Source organism: Pangasianodon hypophthalmus, chromosome 9 (assembly GCF_027358585.1).
Source record: "Pangasianodon hypophthalmus isolate fPanHyp1 chromosome 9, fPanHyp1.pri, whole genome shotgun sequence".
Taxonomy (NCBI): domain Eukaryota; kingdom Metazoa; phylum Chordata; class Actinopteri; order Siluriformes; family Pangasiidae; genus Pangasianodon; species Pangasianodon hypophthalmus.
Window position 1 is genome coordinate 7,243,561 of NC_069718.1, and position 23,562 is coordinate 7,267,122.

General features: G+C 38.9%; 1 protein-coding gene across 2 annotated transcripts in view; it reads right to left on the minus strand.

Moving 5' to 3' along the window:
- Nucleotides 1-23,562, minus strand: part of LOC113547125 (ectonucleotide pyrophosphatase/phosphodiesterase family member 2) — a 29,205-nt gene continuing 5,643 nt past the window's right edge. Inside the window, exons 3-25 of one of the 2 annotated variants that reach the window (XM_026947350.3) lie at nt 23,349-23,495; nt 23,078-23,203; nt 22,782-22,842; nt 21,687-21,784; nt 19,993-20,072; nt 19,787-19,906; nt 19,545-19,600; nt 17,683-17,748; nt 17,050-17,122; nt 16,688-16,796; nt 16,224-16,346; nt 16,103-16,134; nt 15,860-15,987; nt 15,653-15,722; nt 15,479-15,566; nt 14,771-14,946; nt 13,782-13,839; nt 13,453-13,592; nt 12,885-13,020; nt 12,586-12,663; nt 10,322-10,454; nt 8,038-8,191; nt 1-3,703 (exon numbers count right to left, since the gene is read on the minus strand). In XM_026947350.3, coding sequence (XP_026803151.3) covers nt 3,533-3,703; nt 8,038-8,191; nt 10,322-10,454; nt 12,586-12,663; nt 12,885-13,020; nt 13,453-13,592; nt 13,782-13,839; nt 14,771-14,946; nt 15,479-15,566; nt 15,653-15,722; nt 15,860-15,987; nt 16,103-16,134; nt 16,224-16,346; nt 16,688-16,796; nt 17,050-17,122; nt 17,683-17,748; nt 19,545-19,600; nt 19,787-19,906; nt 19,993-20,072; nt 21,687-21,784; nt 22,782-22,842; nt 23,078-23,203; nt 23,349-23,495 — 2,423 coding nt within the window. In that variant the 3' untranslated portion in view covers nt 1-3,532. Of the gene's footprint in view, nt 3,704-3,723; nt 5,495-8,037; nt 8,192-10,321; nt 10,455-12,585; nt 12,664-12,884; nt 13,021-13,452; nt 13,593-13,781; nt 13,840-14,770; nt 14,947-15,478; nt 15,567-15,652; nt 15,723-15,859; nt 15,988-16,102; nt 16,135-16,223; nt 16,347-16,687; nt 16,797-17,049; nt 17,123-17,682; nt 17,749-19,544; nt 19,601-19,786; nt 19,907-19,992; nt 20,073-21,686; nt 21,785-22,781; nt 22,843-23,077; nt 23,204-23,348; nt 23,496-23,562 lie in introns of those variants that run through there. The other variant, XM_053236909.1, reaches the window with a different exon arrangement.

Here is a 23,562-nt window from a genome sequence, read left to right on the forward strand (position 1 = left end):
GGTTTTTTTTTTTTGTTTGTTTGTTTTGATAAGTGCTTTATAATTTGGATTATAATGCATTAATGCAAAGGATTAAATGTCTGAGGTTTTCTTTATTTCTTTGCACTTTATTTGGTTAAGATAGACTTGTTGGTTACATTAGACTTGTAGCCAAAAACAGACGCTGGACACCAAACATGTCATGGCTTATCAACTACACCTGGAGCAACGGGAATAGTATGTTATATGATAAACTCAGTACTTTTTCCTAGTAATCATACTACTACAGACAAAGAACTTATAGTCTGATTGTAAAAGATACATCTAATAGTGTATATTACTTTATATGGTATGTATACTGCATAGGTAATGGCCACTGCTCTTCTAAGTAAAGATCATTTGCAGCTTCCTTATCAACGGCTTTTTATTTGTATTAGCATTACCAAGTCTGTAAAGATAGGACACTTTATCATCTTTGGAGTTTAGTGGCTTTCTTTTGATATCTCTAGTAATCACTTAGTTATCCTGTTTATAGTGCATTAGGCAAAATTCCCAGTTACAACAGAACTAAATCTGATAACACACCCACACCCACATAAACAAGTTCCGACTGATCTAACCCTGCACATAGACAGATTATTTTTAAATTGCGATTGTGGACAGTGTATTTTCTTTCACTTCAGGAAAAAAGAGACATTGTCACATCATCACTTTTGGCAATTCTAATGTTCATTTATTATATATTGGATTAGTCTTTCTAGCATTTAGAACTAGCATCCATAAAATAACATTTTTATAAACCACACATCTGTTATCTATTATGTAGCCATAATATTATATCTGGACAGTGAACATTTGTGATAGGTGTATGAGAATAAACACATGGACAGATGCAGGATGTGAATTTATTGCTAGTTGGCCTTAATATCTTAATCACATGCAGGTACCAGATGATTCAGCGTGTTCTCTACTCGCAGTATAGCACACAATTATGGAAAAAGAAAAAAAAACAATCATTATCTGATAACAAACTCGGTAATCCAACTGGCTATAAAATCGGTAGAAATTTATTTCGGTGAAATAAAATCTATTAATTATTTTTGTTGCATGACAGTTTGTTGAAATTTGAACAATACATTTACAAATGTACATTTATTGGCCTGTCTTGTAGCTAACATGTTTTATTATTTTAACAAACAGACTAGTGTATGTGATGATAAAATTCATTCCCATGGTTAAATTTAGCTAATGTGATGCAAGCAACTTAACAGGCAGAATATATACATATATATATATATATATATATATATATATATATATAAATATATATAAATATATATATATGGGAGAGAAACCAAATAAAGTGTTGTATTAAGGTGCTGGGCCACCACAAGCCACCAAACCATCTGTGATAAACATCGTTCTTCCAAAAGATATTCCCTCAATTAGTCTTTCGATAATGATAGTGGAGAGTGCTGTCTAAGATGTTTCCAACTGAGTTGTGGTGAGATCTGGTGACTGATAAGGAATTTCTCCACATCTTCATAGACCAGTGAATGTGTTTTTCACCACTGAACTGTGAAATGTTCATTGTTTTTCTAATGAGCAGTCCATGCACTGTAACTCTAGTATAATATCTCTATATGTAGAGCGACGCGTCACTGCAAATCAAATGTTCTTTGGACTGATCACCTTTATCCTATGATGATAGATTTCTATCCTGACGGAAGTGGTTTTGCCCATAATGACTCCGCCCCTATCCACAGGATGAAAATGATATAAGCCATAGTTGTCTAGTGTTGCTGTGATTGATAGGGGAGAGAGTGTATGCCACCTCTCCCTCTCTGAAAGCATGGCCAATTTTGCTCTATTGAGCTCCTGGCCATGGATGGCTGTGGCATTATCGGGATTTGAACTCAAACACCAACCTCTTTTAGAAGAACAATGTTTATTGCTCCAGGACAATTTCAGAGTTCCAGGTTGGATCTGTGCCAAGTCTAACACATTTTATGTTGGTTTTGTCCTGTGTCACCATTCCACAGCTAGCAAAGCTAAGCTTTGATTATATAATACTTTGATATTAATCCTGCCTGATAATGGTATCAAGGACGCTTCAAATACTGACACTCTAAGCACTCTTGAAAGAAAGGCCATCCCATTTGAAAGTCTGCAAACAGTTAGGTTTTTTCACATTTTTTTGCCATATATGAAGGTGATGTTTATTCTTCACAGCAAAACACACACACACACACACACACACACACACACACATAGTTTTCACTGAAAGTATTAAAACATAGTTACTCCAACTGAGGAATGCATTAACAAATATAGGTTAACTGTTTGTCTTGTAGTTTAAATAGTCAGTATTTGTGTGTAGAAGTCATTCCAGTGCTTAAATTTAGCTTGATGACATAATCCTGAATGGATATGTAGTAACTCAGTAGGTAGCATTATTAGTTATCTAGCTAGCTTTGCTGGATAATTTGCATTTCAATACAAGAGTATTGGCACCATCACGTTGCCACTGTCAGAGCCTCAAGTAAGGCCCTAAACACTCTCTGCTCCAGTGGTGCAGAGACCCTGTACACTGACCCCAACTTCCTGACAAGCTGGGATATGGATTTCTCTGTACTGTATGTGCATATGTCGCAATAAAGGTTTTCTTCAAAGCCTACTGTACCTAGATCTTTAGCATTTACAGGTTCTACAGAAGATATTTTTTATACAAACTTGTGGTGTACACCCAAGCTAAAGAGCTTTAAAGTTCTGACTGCAACGCTGCACAGCTTCCTCTTCAGTTAAAGGAGCAGTTTGGAATTGCTAAAAATGTATTTATACCTATAGTAATCATATAATCTCAAAGATAGTACTTTAGAAAAATTTATTTGCTATAATGCTATGCAGTGGATATCACTAGCTTCTTTTTATTTAAGGTTTCTGTTTACATTTTTCTGGCCCAGAAATTAGCTTCCACTCACAAGGCATACATAGTTTCAACAAAAAAGGGTGGGGTCAGTTGGTGGAAAAGGGGAAGGCTTGTCAATTTTTTTTTCTTTGCAATTGTGGTTCACCTCGCAGTCAGCAGACAGCAGTACTGCTCTTTTAAGAATACGTAAATATAACTTTGCAAATACATTATTGTAGTAACATTGTAAACTGTGATGAAAAGGACTATGGCACATGCCTTGTTGGGAGTTATCTGTAGGGGAATGTTACTGTGTGGTCACATTATTATCACAGTAATCTGGAACACTGAGCTCCACATAAAACCTCTCCACAAGCAAACACATGCTAACAAACTGTTAACTTACAACACACACACACACACACACACACACACACAAAGATACTCACAATAACGCAATGTATTTCACGCTCTATATCAGATATGTTTAGTGAGTCTAAAGTTGAACTGTTTGAAACATTGTACCATTATTTTGTTTGAAATGAACAATAAATATGACAAACTGTATAAAAACTATACACCTAATCATCAGCGGATCCAGGAAGAGAGGTGCTGTGGTGTTTAGTGATGTTGATCCACCAGGTGTTAGACGTTTTCCTCGAAAGTGTGCAGATAGGTTTTCAGCGTGAGTGTGTTTGTGTAGGGCAGAGCGATGGAGCGGTAGAAATCTAGTCCAGTGAGCAGCTCCACATCACGTATGCGAGCTGTGTGAGTGCGCAGGATGTCCTCCACCCAGCAAGACGGCTCCTCCGAACTCTGAGAAGCAAATAGCAGGGTTAGGTCAGAGGTCAGCCATCGAGTTTTGCTAGAATGATGGCAGAATTTAGCTAGGTAGTTATTATGGAAACACCTGTCCACTTAGATTGTGAAGCAGTCGTTAAATGAGGAAATGGTGGCAAACTCAGATCACTTTCATACGCAGTCCTCAATGAGATACATATTCAGTCCATGGCTCTATGACCAGACCAAAGTTCATGTGTGTTTTTATTTGATCCTACACCCACATATCTCTCAGCACACATGTGCCAATAATAACTGCAAAAACACCAATCGTTATACGTGATTGGCTCGCCAATCATTAGATTGTGTTGTCTATTTGGTCCTTTAATCGGATCATGTACGCAATGCAGCTCCTGGCTGGCTAAGCTATCATTAGATTTTGTTTTCTAAAATCTACTTACACTTGAGTTTAGTTAGTCACAGCTGTGTGAAAGTAAAAATCTGACCTTTTCAAATCAGACTCGTATTGAATTGAATAGGTCAGGTACTTTCAAATTTGTTCCTAAACCAGACCATATAAGATACAACGCTATGCATTTAGATCATGATTTATGTGTTTTTTAATCATACTTCATGGTGTATGCCCATTAAATTGTTTGTTCTTCTCTCACATCCATACAGTACATGTCTCATCACAGTGGCACAAGTGGAGAACCAATACTCTTCTAAACAAAGGCTTGTAATGTGAAAATAGTCATAAAGAATGTCTGTAAATGGCTGATAGTAGCAGCGGTCCTGTGGGATGAAAAGTTTGAAACCTGCCAACATTTTACAACCTTCTTTTTATTTACAGAAACCCAGAAAGATTTAGTTTTGCTTATTAGGTTAACATTACGGTTGTGGTAAGTGAGGCTTGTAAGGCCTTATTCTTTTCCACATAAGAGAGTCCTGCTGCCCTGACAGCTGGATCCAGTAAAGTGTGGTCAATTATTTTTAGGACAGGCTAAGTACTTCTCACATTCTTTTCAGTTTCAATAACATCTGTTCAGAGGACAAGGTGCAGCCTCTTGCTGATTATACCTTTAACTTCCTGCCTTGTAGGGAATATATTCCTTATTGTCTAAGTCATATTTGCATATTGTGAACATACAGTATTTGTTCTCATAATATTATGAAGCATGACAATGCTGAGGCGCAACAGGAAAGTGTTCACCCATCACCATATAACTGTGAGTTCAAATCCCAATGATGCCACAGCCACCCATGGCCAGTAGTCCTAAAAAGTAAAATTAGCTGTGCTCCCTGGGTGGGATGGATAGCATACTGTTTCACTTGGCAATCAGATCAACACTAGCCAATAGTGGGCTCCTGTGGGCTCATGTATGTGGAAGAGGGCAAGTAGTGCTTTCCTACAATGCCCTGTGATGTAGCAGCTGGCTGGCTTCACGTGTCTCAGAGGAGGCACATGCTAGCCTTTACCCACTCTAGTGAGTGGGAATTGGAAAATGACCAAATTGGGGAGAAAATGAGGAAGAAACACGGTTAAGAACAGATCTAAGACATGAGTGTAATTTGGAAATTGTTAAATTTCTGAATTAAATTCCCAAATTTTGATCAGTTTGTCCTTAACCTGCATAGATATCATAACACTTTTGTTCTTAAAATAGTTTTCTGAATGAGATATAAATATTCTCCATTAGCTTGTCTACCCAATCTTTGCCTTTAAAACTACCCTTACCCTCTTTCCATATCTGAACATCATTTGGATCCTGTCCCCAGAAAACAAGATCACAGGGGCTCTCCAGATAAGGACAGAAAAACAGCCAGCTGCAGTGAAGAAAGGTATGTGAGCAGAAAACAGCAGTGTTGAATGATGTGGAAATGATGATAAATTCTAAAGGATTGGATCCAGGAAGCAGGAGAAAATATGCAGGTCTTACAGAGGAACTAAAGGGAGCGTCAAACATTAAATCCACCAGGGACAGAAACATCTGGAATTTGAGCAGATTCCAAGAATAACAATATTAAACTCCACACAGATGCATGCATATCCTAGCGTGAGTGGATGACTGCAGCTACAGGAAAAAAATGTATCACACACATATACACTGTTAGTTAGAGGTTTTTTGGAAATCTGGAGTTTCATACTGTATGTTTTGTTACATTTGATTTATCCTGTTCACTATTAGTGCAAGAATTACTATTTAATTACTATCATTTAATTGCTATTTCATACTATTAGGTAAGAAATAGCAATTAAATAATAACAAATATTTGCATTTATTATTTAAAAAATATTTGCATTTAATTCTCAGAGCATTCATGAGAATTATGCTTTATGAAGCTTAGCACACAAAGTTTCCAGAGAAACAGTTTCCACAGAAAAGTCCTGAGGTGTGCAAGCAAGGTGATTCAGAGGTGAAACTGTTTCTCTGGAAACTTTGTGTATTACATCTCTTTTTACTACATATACAGTCTTACCTTATCCTGAAATGTTTTACTCCTCTTCTACCACAGCAATTTGCCAACACTATTATGTTTTTATTTATTAAAGCACAACATGTCATACTTTTTTCTGTTTATAGTTATGTAGCCCACCTAAAATGCACAGGGTTACAAGTGTTGTTTTTATAGCATTTTCCATTCCCCTAGAGTAGACGGCACTGTGCCGTGTATGTGGCTGCGCCACCTTTAGGTTTAAGCTAGAGAAGATCAGCATTCTTTTTTTTCCCTTACATTAGAGAATGGTGAGAGCTGCTGAGAAGTTAAAGCCCAAAGAAAATGAATTTTTCATACTGAAGAGTGCATTTTGATCGATATTATTAGTTATTATTATTATTAACGTCTATTATTAGAAGTTGGTTTGGTGAATTGCTGTTGAAGTGTTTTTTTCTTTTTTTGAAACTTGGAATCTCCGGTGAGTGTAACATTGGTGTAAAATGTTTGCTAGCGAACTAGTCATGTCTTGTCTCCATTTTGATTCATAAGGTAAAGATAAGCTATTTTAATGGGCTAACTGTGTTTAATATTGTTTTGCTATTTGTGTTGCATTATCAAAACCAGTCGGAGATGACTGCAATGTAATTGTATTGCGTCGATCTCCGTAGTAGTATAGGAGACCATTTTTCCTTACTGATTCAGTGATAATATTTGAGCAAAGTGATTATACTTAAAGTGATAAGTGATCACAAAACCCTGTACAGCACTAACTGGATATTTTTGCTCTGCTGTGTGCAGACTGTTTTTTTTTGTGCAGATTGTTTTTTTTTGTTGTGCATTTTCTGCTACTGTTGAGAGAGAGAGTTGAACGGCGAGCCATTGATTCTATTCAGGAGTGTGAAACCAGTGCCCATCAACCTGCCCTGCCGGTGGACTGGATGCATTTCAGACACATTTCCTTGGGATACAGATAAGATTTATTTTTTCTGTGAGATCTCCAACGTCACTTACACACTGCCCGGGTAGTGATTAAGGCCTTTTTCTCTTTTTATTTAAAGTACGTACAAGGAACATTCTTTCTTTTTTTTTTTTAATTGGAACATACGCTATACACACTGTTACATTAAAAGTTACATTTAAGGTTGTCGACCATCTGTGAAAAAAGTGAGTTCCTGTCATCACTTACATTATAACAGTCATTTCCTCACCAGCTCACTTGAAGTTAATGGGGAAAAAAAAGGCTAATGCAGCTTGTCATGACTGGCACTTTCCCAGCACTGGCACTGGATACTCCTTTCAAAAATGCTAAATAAATCTCCTTACAGAAAACTACACCACATCAATGATTACATACATTATTTAATTGATTTACAACGAGCATCTGATGTAGAAGTACCTGTGCAAGTTGATGTATAGTAATGTTAAAGTATTAGTATAAGTTCATCAATATAAACCTTGCAGCCTGAACTACTGTCATAGCTGCTGTTACAGAAAATTAATCAACACCTTCTGACCAATCAGAATTATCAATTCAACGGCTGTTGTGTAAAAAATTGTTAATGAGATGCACTGTATTGCAATACCCGCTTAATATTTATTAAGATCATACACTTTACCATAACCATAATGTTAACTCCAATAACCAAAATCTATTAGCTCAACATTTAAAAGTTTTATTTTATCTAACGTTGACATATCTGAAGTATCACTCCGGGCAGGATGACTGGAGATAAAATCATCACGCATACCAACATGTCTTTTCTGATACCTTTTACCGTCATTAAACACGCCTTTGTGTGGTTTCTAATTCACTGGAATTAGTGTGGAATGAGCCAGAGGGAACAGACTGATTACCTGGGAAGCAGACTGACAACTTGGACCACATTTATTCTGTGTGTGTGTGTGTGTGTGTGTGTGTGTGTGTGACTCACATTGCAGCTTTCCGAGTTATCTGGCCGATGTGGGAGGATGAAGGACACTGTGGAAATCGATCCATCACATTCCTCCACCGTTGCATTCTCTCCTTCACAGCTCATTATTATCATGTATAAATGAGTAGGGACCGGGGCAGAGTCACCTGCATGTCTGCAGCACACACACACACATACATGTACAATTAAGGAACAAACATAAGAGTGGTTTTCATTTACATTTACATTTGTGGCATTTGGCAGATGCCCTTATCCAGAGCGACTTACAAAAGTGCTTTAAAATCTATCAAAAATACACTCTGATACTGGCTCACTAGGTCACCATCTAGGAATACCATCAGTCCAAAACTCTGTTGGAGAGGTAATAGACAAGTGCTCAGACAATACATTCTTTTTTTTTTTTTTTTTTTTGGTTTTGTAAGTGCTAACTTAAGTACTTTTTGAAGAAGTAAGTCTTTAGACATCGTTTGAAGACTGCCAGCTGTTCGGACATCTAGGGGAAGTTCATTCCACCACCTTGGTGCCAGAACAGAAAAGAGTCTCGATGCATGCCTTCTTTGTACCCTGACAGATGGTGGGACCAGTAGAGGATCGGAGGGAGCGTGGTGCAGTGCGAGGTTTGATAAGTGCTTTGAGATAAGTGGGTGCTGGTCTGTTTTTGGCTTTGTAGGCAAGCATCAGTGTTTTAAATCTGATGTGGGCAGCTACAGGAAGCCAGTGGAGGGAGCATAGCAATGGGATGGTGTGGGAAAATTTAGGAAGGTTGAAAACCAGTCGTGCAGCTGCATTTTGGATCAGTTGCAGAGGACGAATGGTGCTCAGAGGCAGACCTGCCAGGAGTGAGTTGCAGTAGTCCAGTCTTGAAATGACAAGGGACTGAACAAACACCTGTGTGGAGGGAAGGAGTGGATGAGTTGAGTGTCATCTGCATAGCAGTGGTATGAAAACCCATGTGAGATATGACCGCACCAGGAGATCGAGTATAGAGGGAGAACAGGAGAGGACCAAGTACTGAGCCTTGTGGGACACCAGTGGAGAGTCTGCGGGGAGCAGATGTGGATCCCCTCCATGTCACCTGATATGACCGACCTTCCAGGTAGGAGGCAAACCATTGCCATGCTGCACCACAAATTCCTAGGCTCATGAGGGTGGACAACAGAGTCTTGTGGTCCACTGTGTCAAATGCTGCTGAAAGGTCATGGAGGATGAGGACTGAAGACAGTTTGGCTGATCTAGCAGCATGTAGCTTCTCAGTGACGGCCAAAAGGGCAGTCTCTGTGGAGTGTGCCGGTTTGAAGCCAATTGGGATCTTAGAGGTTGTTCTGTGAGAGACAGCAAGACAGTTGATTGTAGATGGTTCATTCAAGGGTTTTAGAAAGAAAAGAGAGAAGTGATACCAGTCAGCAGTTGCTGATGTCAGAGGGATCCAGAGTGGGCTTCTTCAGGATGGGAATAGCCCTTGCTCTCTTGAATGAGGTTGGTACATGACCAGATGTTATGGAGCCACTGATGATAGTGGTGATGAAGGGGAGGAGGTCTTGAGAGATGGTCTGGAGCATTGTAGAAGGGATTGGATCCAGTGGACAGGTGGTAGGATTGCAGGATAAGATGATTTGCAGGATCTCTTCTGTTGCTAGTTTAGAAAACTGTGCCAGCGAATGAGAATGAGAATGCTCAGTGAGTAGTGTAGGAGAGGAGTAGGGGTAGAAGTGAATGTCTGGCAGATTTTTTCAATGTTCTCATCATAAAAAGTGGCAAAGTCTTCAGAGGTCAGCGAGGATGGAGCAGGTGGAGCCGGTGGGTTGAGTAGTGAAGAAAAGATGTTGTGGAGCTTGTGAGGATCTTGTGCAAAGGTTTCCAGCTTTTCCTTGTAGAAGGCAGTCTTAGCAGAAGTCACTTCAGATGAAAATTTGGACAGAAGAGCACGGTAAGAGGCTAGATCTGTGTAGAGTTGCGATTTCTTCCACTTTCTCTCTGCTGTTTTCAATTCTCTCTGATTACTGCGTAACACATCCAATAGCCAAGGAGCAGGGCAGGAAATCTTTCTGGGTTTAGAAGATAGAGATTAGAACTGGTCCATGGATGAGGAAAGTGAGGAGAGGAAAGTGTCGGTGGCTAGCTCCAATGGTAGGGAGGAAAAGGAGTCAGGGACAGGAAGGAATGATAGGGTTAACACATTGTTAAATTAATAAACTGTTTAATCCTTTAATGCTTAATGTTTTATTTTCCACTGTAAACTATAGGTCTGGAGGTGTGTGTGTGTGTGTATGTGTATGTTTCTTACTCTATGATTTTCTCCACTGTGTCTCTGAGTCCATCAAAGTCATAGTCAAATATGGGTCCAGTCACAACATTAATGCTGTTCCTCTCTTCACTATAACGCCTCAATACTGTCATCTGCAGGTAGTTCCATATTCCTACACACATACACACACATATACACACACACACACACACACACACACACACACACACACACAAAGTGAGCAGGATGTCCATTACGCCTGTCCTGGCACTCTGCTCAATGTTTCTGTTTATATATTATTGAAATGACGTCCAGCACATTTTCACATGTGTTAATCATCTATTAATTATGCATGTAATGCAGTTGCGCTGTTTGAACACCAGAGGTCCCAATCTGCACACAGAGTTAAAATATGTATAAACCGAGCTAATGATCATGTGAATGCATTCTTTCGTGGTGAGCCTGCGAGATCTGCATTTGTGAAGTCTGATAGCCCGATGACAAACACACATTATACATTATAATATGTAACCGCATAATGCGGTTACATGGCCACGTTATAATGGTTAAAAAGAGCACACACACACACACATATCGATATAAAAAGTCTACAGACACCTGTTAAAATGGCAGGTTTTTGTGATGTAAAAAATTAAACCAAGATAAATCATGTCAGAACATTTTCCAGGGAAAAATAGGAAAAATAAAAATCTTACAATACCCTAGTTGCGTAAGTGTGCACACCCCTAAACTAATACATTGTTGAAGTACCTTTTGATTATATTACACCACTCAGTCTTTTTGGGTACGAGTCTATCAGAGTGGCACATCTTGACTTGGCAATATTTTCTCACTTTTTCTTGCACAAACATTCTAGAGCCATTAAATTGTGTCCTGTGCACAGCCTGCTTCAGGTCACCCCACAAATTTTTAGTTGGATTCAGGTCTGGACTCTGGCTGGGCCATTCAGTGAACACTGATCTTCTTTCAGTTAAGCCATTCTTTTGTTGATTTGGATGTATGCTTTGGGTCATTGTCGTGCTAAAAGGGAATATTCCTTTTCATCTTCAGCTTCCTAGCAGACACCTGAAGGTTTGGCACTAAAATTGGTATTTGTAGCTATTCATGATTCCCTCCACTTTGATAAAACCCCAGTTCTGGCTGAAGAAAACCACAATGCTTCACTGTGGGTATGGTGATCTTTGGTGATGTGCTTTTTTTGCACCAAACCTTTGGAATTATGGAATTATTATGTCTTTTGGAATTGGTCTCATCAGACCATAACATATTTTGCCACAGAGCTTGGAGTGATTTAGTCGAGCTAGATTGTTTTTTGTGATAAAGGGCTTCTGTCTAGCCACCCAGACATATGACAGACTGTTGTCACCTTTGCTGTAGGTCTCTTGGCAGCCTCCCTGGTAGGTTTTTGTCTTGTCCTTTTATAAATTTTGGAGGGACATCCTGTTCTTGATAATATCACTGTGGTGCTCCATTTTCTCAACTTGTGAATGATGGCCTTCACGGTGTTCCATGGTACAGCTAATGTTTTGGAAATTTTTGTTCCTCTCTCCTGATCAATATCTTTCAACACGTTGACCCTGTACAGGCTTTGTAAGCTCTTTGCAGACCATGGCTTCAGAAGTTAGATGAAATCGAGAAGATGTGAAGAAATAGCTGGTCTTGAGGTTAATCAGAATAATTTCATTGATGACAGCTGTATGATAATTATTTTTGAACATGGGATTGAATGTTATTGGTTCATTCTGAACACAGCCACATCCCCAGTTATAAAAGGGTGTGCACACTTATGCAACCAGTTTTTTATTTTTCCTTTTTTTCCCGAAAATGTTTCTGATTGTTTTTCACTTAATTTTTATATGTTGTAATTTCATATTGAGGGTGGAAAAAGTTCTGACATGATTTATCTTGGTTTCATTTTTTTACGTCACAAAAACCTGCCATTTTAACAGTTGTGTAGAGACGTTTTATGTCCACGTACATTTTGATATATTAAGTTTTATACAGACAAAAATGCATATGGTTTTGTATTGTTTATGATTCAAAAATGAAAAACGACTTTTCAGTCAGAATATTTTTCATTTAAATTTTGTTCGAAATAATCTGAGAAGTGAATCAAATCACGAAGCCATTATTGTGAATCGAAATTAATCATGCCCGGAGTGCATCGTTACACCCCTACTTTCTAGGTGTAAAATTGCTCACTGTATCCTATCTGTCTCTATGCACAATGTATTAAAATAAGAGCACTACTGGTGGATTTACACGGTGAAAAGCATACTCACTCTTAAAGGCAGGGTACATGGGCACTGTGTTGGTGATCAGTGAAGCATCATATCTGGATTCAGACGTGATGGATAAACCTGTAGAGAAACCACAAACAAGAACCACTTATCTATAGATTAGTCATTGAATATATTGACCACATTGTTTCCTTTTTTCAGATGTCTAGTCTCTTTCCTCTGAGCTTAGAGGGTTAATAACCTTTAAGCTTTAAGTGTGTGTGTATGTATGTGTGTATGTGTGTGTGTGTGTGTGTGAGAGAGAGAGAGAGAGAGAGAGAGAGAGAGAGAGAGAGACTAACCAGGTGGATACAGGACTCCACGGATGATTTTGTGATCCTGGTTGCTGGAGTCGCAGGTCTGTGTGTGTTCGGGAGGAATTCGGATGTCCGCTCTTACACACTCCGAGCCTGGAAGAGGTGGGGCAGTGCTCTCTGTCTGCAGAGATAAACAAGACATACGCACTCACACACAATATCGTGTATATAGAGAAAAGTATTATGAGGTCAGCACTGACATACAGATACATTACAGCTGTAGTTCAATATATGACTGCAAAATTTTAACAGATATCATGGATAATAATGGACCATATTTAGCTACAGCCTCACACACTCTCTTGATTGCTTTATCAGCCGTATATATTTGAGACATATTTTCTTGTCTTTTCTGTGTATTATACTGCCATTGTGAAATTTATTACTTTTCTTTGAATTTTTGCCTCTGTATTGCCACATCACAAAATGAAGAAAATAAGAAAAAATGTGTGAGAAAATGTGTTTTAAGTAATGTAACATTTTAGACTCCTCACATGTCACATGTCACCTGGTATACACAATGTGCAAGTGAGTATGGAGGTGTGATTTATACCTGTGGAGTGATAGTGAATGCAGTCCACAGTGGCATGTGCAGCTCGTAACTGTATGCACTGATGTAGTCTGAGTGCTGCAGTAAAGAGTACGAAGTTTGGAACAAAACGGCGGGACGTCCAAATGGCAGGTGGGACACATCTACAACACACACTCAGGAATGAGTCTTACGTATGATTTTAAAAAGACAATGATTGGCTTTACTACACAGATACGAAACATACATTATATCCAGTTCAACACAAGATTACATGTTTGCTGTCAAAGAATTTCTCACACGTCAGTAATGATTTAGGACTGTGTCTTATTCAATATGACAGAGGGCTTAACTGTTTAACAAAGCAGCGCCTTCTGCAAAAAATCCATCAGTGCTCTCCTCAATCATATTCTGTGAGAGATAAACAGAGAAAAAAGTTCAAGTGTTAACAGTGTGTATTTGAACAGCAGTGTACAAAGCTTTTCCAGTGCTCCATTGGAATGGTGTAAGCATTAGCCCTATCGCTGGGTGTTTGAATTCCACAATTCCACAGACATCCACAGCCACGAGTAAATGAATATGATAGGGAAGCTGAACAGCAGAACAATGTCAGTGCATAAGAAAAAGAATAATAATATGCTACTACTACTGCAACATCTATATTGGCAGAAATTGGGAATGTCTAAAACAGTTTATACCAGTTTAAACTGAAGTTTAAGAAAATGAACATATGAAAAAGTGGCGAAGTGGTACAATTCCTGTCAATCAGAGAGACACTAACCAATTGCGAGCACCTGTGAGCTCTTACACAGCATGAGCTACAGTTCAAAACCAGGTGTTGGCTTCCTGTGGCTCAGAGGAACACATGCTAGACTTCATGTAAAAATCAAAAACAGTGGCCAAGAGGATTTTTAGTTATTGTATGATGCCATCCGAAATGCTCTGAGGCACAGCAGTACTTTCATAGCACTAAAGTCAGATACCTTCTTGACGGACTGTAGACAGTTACATTTATTTACAAGAAGATACTGAGCCGAGCCACACACACACACACACCACCTTTTTATTAGTCTGTCATATTAAAGGCAGCTCATGACTGAACCCTGAGGCATGCCTCTATAAACCCGCCTAGACCTTGACACTGAGTGTGTGTTTATTATTGCTCAATCTCCACACAAAACGTGAACATTTTGTAAGAGTAATGTCTGAAACTATGCTTTCCTGTGCACTTTATGATCATAATATTGTTGTCTCAGACAAGAATAATCGGAACATGGATAAAGGTCCACCACTTTAATAAATGAATAAATGAGCTCTGAATATGTGTGTGTTTGTGTGTGACCTCATCATCACAGCTGCAGCCCAGGTTGTAGAAGGCCAGTGACGTTGCAGCAGGCTCTAGAGGTTTTGGTGATGTCACTTCCTCCGGCTGTATGGGCGTGTAAGGAGGGTCTTTAAGCATGGAGTTCAGACTGCCGTGTGTGCCATTATTAGGTGCAGGAGTCAAGCCCAGGAGGTCTACACACACACACACACACACACACACACAGTATTTTAATGTTATTTTAACATTCACACTAGCAAGTAGGCCACCATTCTATGCAAATTAGGTATGATGCTGAAAAGTGACAAATCAAAAATGATTGCAGTGAATGACCCATCTGACCAATCCTACAGCTCTTGTGGTCCAAAATTTGTCCAGTTCCCCACTTATCACTTTAGCACCTACCTGCAGTTAGTTCATATTTCCTGTTTAGAAAAAAGTATAACTGTGGTTTCGTCTTATCTTGTCATATCCAACCTCTCATTAAACGTCTACAGTGACATTATGAAGAAAAATAAAGCTTGGAAGGAATTAGCAGAGTTTGTTGGTGTTTCTGGTGAGTGTATGTTGCTAAAACAGTTCACTTGCTTTGCTAATCCATTATTATGAACCCCAAACGTAACATGTAAATCAAATAACCAATACTACTATACTAGCCACTTGCTAGTATGAACACTGGGTAAGTGGTTTAGAAAAAGTAATAGACAGTCGGATATTAAATCTCACCACACATTACGTTGTAAAGCTCAATATTCTCAAACGGAGGAACTTCCGTCCTGAACTTGAAGCTCGGTCCGTATCCCAAAAAGATGGTCTGTGAAGAGGAAAAGGGAGAAAAATCAGCTTGAGAAATGGTTTATTATTAGTGCATCACATCTGTGTCAAATTGAACGCACTCACCTGCATGCTGTTAATTTTGTTATCAAAGCCATGATCACCAAAGTAGCCACAGCTGCCAGGTAACCGGTTCCTGCAACACACACCACTTTTAACATCAACCACATCTTCACACTGTCTTACATACTTATATTGTTGTTCATAATGTGATTCTCACAAACCTTAACATACATACATACATACACACACACACAAATCCTCAGTACATACATGGCTACGAGCCACTTTCTCTCCATGAGCAGGTGGACATCCTCTATCCTGCGGTTGTTGGCGTAGTGCAGCCTTTTGGGCAGGTGCTGCTTTAGATAGGCCTTAAAGTGCTGATTGGGCATCTTACACTGCAAGACAGAACACACACACACACACACACACACACACACACACACAGTGAGAGCAATGGGGCAATCAAAAACATGACAGCATTGAATGAGATCTATAACTTTATGTACTTACTGTTAAATTGGCTACAAGTTCTTTTGGGTCATCTGAAAAAGAAAATAAATGGCTAGGTAAGTAGGATAACTGTGTGTGTATTGGTGTGTGTGTGTGTGTGTGTGTGTGCAGTGTCCCTCACATGGCATGCTCTGGTTTTTGGGACGCAATCTCCCAGAGGATCCCGCGATGAGTGTGAGCTCATTAACACTGAGTCCATATGAGCTGAGATATTCTGTACGGTCACAGTGGGCCTCCTCCATTCCTAAACACACAAACAAACAAACACACACACACACACACACACACACACACACACACACACGCACACACCAACATGCCCTCTGTAAGGCCACATTTAAAAGGACTTGATGAATATTGAGCTGAACCGTATAACCGGTGTATAATTGTGTATAAGTGCGTGCATTGTATTGGTGTGTGTTACTTATGAAGCTGGACCAGTGTATAAGTGTGTATATGTGTGTGCAGTGTACTGGTGTGTGTTATGTATGAAGCTAAACTGGTGTATAAGTGTGTATAAATGAGTGCAGTGTACTGGTGTGTGTTACGGATGAAGCTGAACCAGTGTATAAGTGTGTGTAGTACCATGATCGCCCACTATGATGACATTTACACAGCGGTGCAGGTTCATCTGTTTCAGACCGTTCATCAACTGACCGATGATGTTATCAATTTCTCTTAGTGGGTTATCCAGCTATCCAGTACACACACACACACACACACACACACACACACACAGGCATATGTTTGTAAATCAAGCATACATTTTTTGTATAAAGTGTTAAAATAGCCATATTACTGTTATATTATCTGCTTATCTGGTTAAATGTCTCATGAATGTAAAATACATAACATGATTTTACCTGTAATATTTCATGTATCAGTTTAGTTTTATGCTTCATATCACATGATTTGTGCAGTTAGTGAAATAAGTGTGGGGATCTTACCTCATTGCTGAGTGGCCCCAGTCTGTGGCCGAACGTATCGGGCTGCTCTGAGTGGACTGCATACACATACGGCCTGAGAACAACACACTGATTTTATCATCTATGTGAAAAACTAATGTCATGCATGGAACTCATACACACTGATATGACAATTCTGTTTACCTATCTCATTGTGTGAACATTTTGGGCTAGTTTCGTGTCTTTTTGCGCGGTTTTTGAGTTGTATTTGGGTGGGAATTTTGAAAACCTGGCAATTCTCCCCTCAAGCTATGGTGAGCTGTCCTAAACCTGCAAATTACAGTAAAAACCTCATGTTTGACCTTCTTTTTCTGTTTTGTCCTTCACGATTCCAGTCCCAGTGCACACACCTGGCCTGAAGCTTCCCACCCAAGCATTCTAAAAAATGTTTGTATCTCTATTCGTATTCACTTAGCATGCATTGTCTGTTTAATCCAATAATGTATTTGGTTAAATCTTTAGTGCTTACATCTGGCAAGGCATCTTGAGTATTAATGTGAATGTCCATTTATACTTCATAAGAACAGACACGGTAAACGGTGCTTTAAAAAATTCGCTCTTTTAAGACTGTCCTCTTCTAATGTGGTCAAGCATGTATGAAAGAAGATGGCTGACCTTTCATCATCAGGCAGGTGGAGCCAACTTAGCATGGTCAGAATCCTTCTCTCCAGTGGAATCACCCTATACACACATACGCACACACACACACACACACACACACACACACCGGGTAAAAAGAAAGAGAGGATTTATTCGACCTTGAAAATAAAACAAAGGCTTCTCTGTGTCGACCAGCAGACGTTGACATCACACACATCTGAGCACTCAACACTCCGTAATGGCATTACAGCACTTTCCCTACTGTCTAGTGCACTTCATGGTGACCACTTATTTGTTCAGGTTTAGCCTTTGTGTTCTGTTCTGGTCATGTGAAATATGAGCTAAAAAAGTGAGTATATATATATATATATATATATATATATACCCAAAAGAGGACAGGTTCCATTTTGAGTCTAGTTCCGCTCAAGGTTTCTTCCTCAACTCATCTCAAGGAGGTATTTTTTTCCTCCACTGATGCCTCATGGTTTGCTCATTAGGGATCTAAATATGCTTCAAGATTTCTACATCAACCTGCTTCATGACAATGTCTATTTTTAAAAGTGCTATAAACATTAAAATTGAATTGAATCAAACTGTATCGAATTGAACCTGATCTAACATCGGCATTGTTGCAACAAACCTGATGACATGTACATTCAGAATCATTCCTTCAGAAAGTGTGTGTGTGTGACAGAGAGAGAGGCAGAGATGATGTAGAGAGAGAGGAACCCCAGCCTCTGAAAATAAACATGGCCTTTTGTTAGCTTATGTAAACTGGACAAAAGGGTAGAACAGTTCAACAGACAAGGATGAATAGGCTGAATGTGTGTGTGTGTGTGTGTGTGTGTTTTAGAGTAAGAGAGAGAGATCTTTGTCTGAGTAGATGCCTGGAGGAGACAGAAATGTCATGTGCTTGTGGGCTCATGTGTGTGGCTCACACTTCTCTCTACACTTGCTGTCAGAAGCCGATATCTGTGCTCTGACTCAAAAGAGAAAGAGCACACCAAAGCAAACACACTTTTTTTAACACACTGTCCATCCTTTCAAAATAAAAGCCCCAAAGATTGATTCGATGACATTCATCAAATCAGTCTCAAAATCTGACATGACTAAAGATCAAAGATCAGTGTACAGAGAAAAAAAAAAAAATACGTGTACTTTGCAGCAAGATCAGCACTTGTACAACCATGTTTGCTCTAACCTTTGACCCTCAGTGAAGGCTTAGTTAGCTACTGCATTATGATTATAAAAGTACTGCATTATGATTATACAATGCCAGTATCACTGATGTATTACACACAAATAAATAAATTAATAAAATAAATAAAATAAATTAGTGGCTCATCCACCTCAAGGTTCAATGTTTTGTGCATACTGACATGCTTTTCTGCTCACTACGGTTGTAAAGAGCGGTAATTTGAATTACCACATCCTTCCAGGCAGCTTGAACCAATCAGGCCATTTTCCTCTGACCTCTTTCATCAACAAGGCATTTCCACCCACAGAACTGTCACTCACTAAATGCTTTTTGTTTGTCATACCATTCTGCGTAAACTCTACTGTGTAAGACTGTTGTGTGTGAAATTCCCAGGAAATCAGCAGTTTATGAAATACTCAAACCATCCCTTCTGGTATCAACATCCATGCCACGATCAAAGTCACAGAGATCACACTTTTTTCATTCTGATGTTTGATGTGAATATTAACTGAAGCTCTTTACCAGTATCTGCATGAATTTTTTTAAGGTTCCATGTAAAACCGCTTTGGAAAGGCAGAACCGTTAACCATCCAAAGAACTCTTAAGGGAACCATTATTTCTCAGAGTTTATAAATCACAGTATAGTTATACTGTATATGTTGCATGTTGAATTGCTCACCAAGGCCAGAAGAACGTGGCTGCCTTCACCCCCTGCTTCTCTGCCGTTATCCAGATCTGTGGGAGAAGGATCCAGAAAAGAATTAGACAGAATTGTGATCCGTATTAGAATGCAATTGCATCTATGCCGTACTATATTAATCCAATCATAACATTTAGTAATTCTTATGCTGTATGGCAGTCGGCACATGTAAATTCTGATGATTATCTATTTATTGCAAAAGGGGAGGAGACTGAACTCACAGGTTGCCCACCCCACCAGCGATGATTGAGCTTCTCTCTCCCACGCAGATTGAAGTTTGCATCAAACACTGGATCATACATGGAGTTACACACAATTCCGTGAGACTCTGGGTACAGCCCCTGCACAGACACACAGAAACCTCAATACACCTTTTATAGAATTTATTATGAGAATCTTTAAGGGAAAAAGTAACATTAGTGTTTACCGTGGCGAGTGTGTAGAGGTTGGGAAATGTTTTCGAAGGGTACATTGGTCTCATATGAGGAGAGCGTGTCCCACATGTTCCTATCAAAAAGCAGAAACCATAAAATAAACCAAATATATTAAACATGAAACATTCAAATAATTTAAAAATGTGACAAGAAAGTGTACATAATGAAAAAAAATAAGGTTAAAATCCTTCACTATCATGCTGGTAAACAAGCCAACATTAATGATGCCACTGAACTCATGATTGTATTACTTGAAAGATTCCTTAATGTATGTGATTTTGGGATGTATGATCGTAGTGAGCCATATTCAGAGTTAGGCTACGTAAGCATAGTGAGGAGTTAATACTGAAATTACCATGGCAGTATTCAGACCTCAGATGTAACTAGGGAATTAAGCAGAGACCTAATTTAGATAGTTGTGTGAGATATGCAGGAGTTGTTCAGAAACAGAGGCGGGTCTGAGTAACATGCAATTCTGAAGCAGATTTATCTGATATCAGCTTGAGCAAGGAGCAGAATTAACTCCAGCGCCACTGTCTGATAGTTTGATGTAACCACAATATGTCACACTGAAATGTATGTTTTTGACATGTTTAATACATTAGAAAACTATGAAATGCCATTTGAGGCCCATATTAAATATGATACTATTAATAAATTAAAGTCCACAGCATATTAATTGAAGACACTGCTTATCTTGCAGACTTCAATAATTATGGATTAAATTAAAGTGAGCTGTAATTTGTGAGTGCTTGGTCATCTTATACTTTAACTTGTTCTTCTTCAGTCTGCATTTTCTAGCCCCTGATTTATTCTGTGTTTAAAAGTAAGTGCTTGTGTTTAAAGATGGTATTGGAAAATCCCATCTACTCAAAAAAATCTGACATCCTCATAAGTGTAAACTACATGCAGTTGATTAGAATAATCTGAATGAAGCACCCAGAAAATCACCTTAAGCAGCATGTATAACCCGACTCTGAATACGAGGAACTTTCCCTGCGTAAATATTAATGTAACTCTCCAGTGGAGAGGGAACGGTCAAGTGCATGCACATGAATTAAGTTTTGTATTTTCACACACTGTAACTCTTTTCAGCAGAAAATTTCAAGAGAAAGTAGTTACAAAAGTAAAAGGCAATTAACCCAAGGGTATTGGATTGTGGCTGTTTCAGACAGGGGTGGATTAACGCACAGGCTGTTCCCTGGGGGCCACAGTGATCAAGGGGCCTTTGTTCAATGGTTTTCACTTATATTTTTTTAAACTGTCTTATCAAATCCCATGCATGTATTCAATAATTATTATTTCTACATTAGCAATTACTAGTGTTACTGGACAGAGATTTTAAAATAACAGGCAACTGACAAGCGCGCTGTGTGCACCATGGGTTAACGTCGCCCCTCCCTACATCAATTTCAACTGTAACCTCATTAACCTAAAAACAACAGATACATGGCCGTAACCACCATAGACAGTGAGGGGGACACGACCCCCCAGTAATCAGATATGGCCAAATTGTCTCCCTCCAATATCTGATATTTTTATGCTGCTCTTAAAATGCCTGAGCCTATCCACCCCTGCTTTCAGGTAAAACCACCTTTGAGTGTCTTAAAGAAAAACATCTAATAGTTATGTTCTTTTAAAATCTTCATTCCTGACATATATGTTTAACTCTGAAGAGGATTCATACTCAGTTTATGGATGTTGGGAATGACAGATTTTCCTTTCTTAATGTAGGAGGCGCGGAATCCGTCTAGAGAGATGATAAAGAGAGGAGGACGCACAAATCTGCACAGAGAAAATATGACAGTTATGACTCAGGGAACTGATTGTATAGTGTGGTGGTATTGTGATATAAATTATATAATTATATAAATGTGTGAGTTATATTTGAGCTCCACCATACAGCACAGGATTTCTAATATACTGATATTTACACTGCCACTCCAAAATTTTAGAACACCTTATATTTCAGCAATTTTGTTTAAATGATCTCATTTTAAATATTCACTATCTCTAGTACTGTCTGTGAGTGTTTTATCTGTAGCCTTAATGTTTTTACTCTCCAACTGTACCTTCCTTTAATAAAACACTCATTTAAAGACACTCATTAGTATCTGTTTCCCTATTTAATTACTATTATTATAAATGATTTAAGATAATTTCCTAATTATATCTAACGCTTAAGCCCTGATTTACTAGGATCCTCATTAATGAGTACAAAGAGGACGTGATTTATTTGAATATAGGTTTTTACATGTGCAGGTTGGTTTCTATAGCTGTAATATGTTCAGATCTGAAAAAACTGACATTCAAACTCAAATGTCATTGCTGATTTCACTGTTCAACCTATAAATGAACCTAAACTAAAGACACACAAACATATGCTCTGTTCATAAGGTATATGTGAATGAAATTCACTGTTTAAATGCTGTTGGCACTGGATGAGCACCTGCAATATCTAATATGAAACCAACAGACTTCCACAGATTTCATACTTGGCCTTTGGTGGTATTCATTTACACATCAGTCTGCAGTAAATCTTACTGTGGGTGTAAAAATAATCTATTTATGTACATTGATGCCATTGTGTATTTTGTACCTTTAGATAGAAACACCTCAAATTTAATTCTCATTAAACAAAACTGCACGAAACAGACATGTTCGTGTAAAAGGCGCAATCCTGTTCCTGTTTGTGGGTGTTATCCAGTTTTTCAAGCATGTTTTTACAACCATAAACCATTAATAAATTAAGGACAAGTGTTGGAAAAATTCTGTCACTCACCCTGCAGGACATTCTGGGGCTTTAATCTCCTCACAGTCTCCATCCACCCATTGACTCTCACCTACAAACCACACACACACACACACACGTTCTAGAAAGTATTTAGATGTATAGCTTGTGACAGTGTGTGTGTGTGTTCTCTCAGTCTAAGCGTCTTAACCTAGCTCACATCTAATTCTAATATATTTCAACCAAATAAGGAATGTGTTAAAGTCTTGAATAAATCAGCCAAGAAAGAAGACTGAAATAGCCTCTTTCCAAGATGTGTGTGTTTGTGTGTATATCTTTTGTCTGACCTTTGCAGAGAGCTTTGTAGTTGGTGCAGCAGTCTCCTTTCTCCAAACAGTCCTCTGAACACTGACATGCATAGTCCTCATTTCGGCTCTCTCCACACCGCTCTGCAGTACACTCAAAACCTCCAGCTAAACACGCACACACACACACATTTTACATAATGCACGCTACCTAATGATTCTGCGCCTTGTTGTTGTTGTTTTGGGGGGGGGGGGGGGCAAATGTATATGTGCATGTCTTTAAATTCATAAGAATATTTATGTTTCTACTCACCAGTTTTGAGGCACTGCTTATCAAAGTCGGCGCAGCAGCTATAGTACGTCTTACACAGATTATCACACCTGCACCCAGGAGGCTCCACCTCTACCAGCTCAAAGCACCGCCCCTTACAAGACCCAGCTGTGCTTTCCCATTTAGATACTGACAGACATGCGCGCGCACACACACATACACACACACAGATGTGAGGAAAGGGTTAAGGATTTTC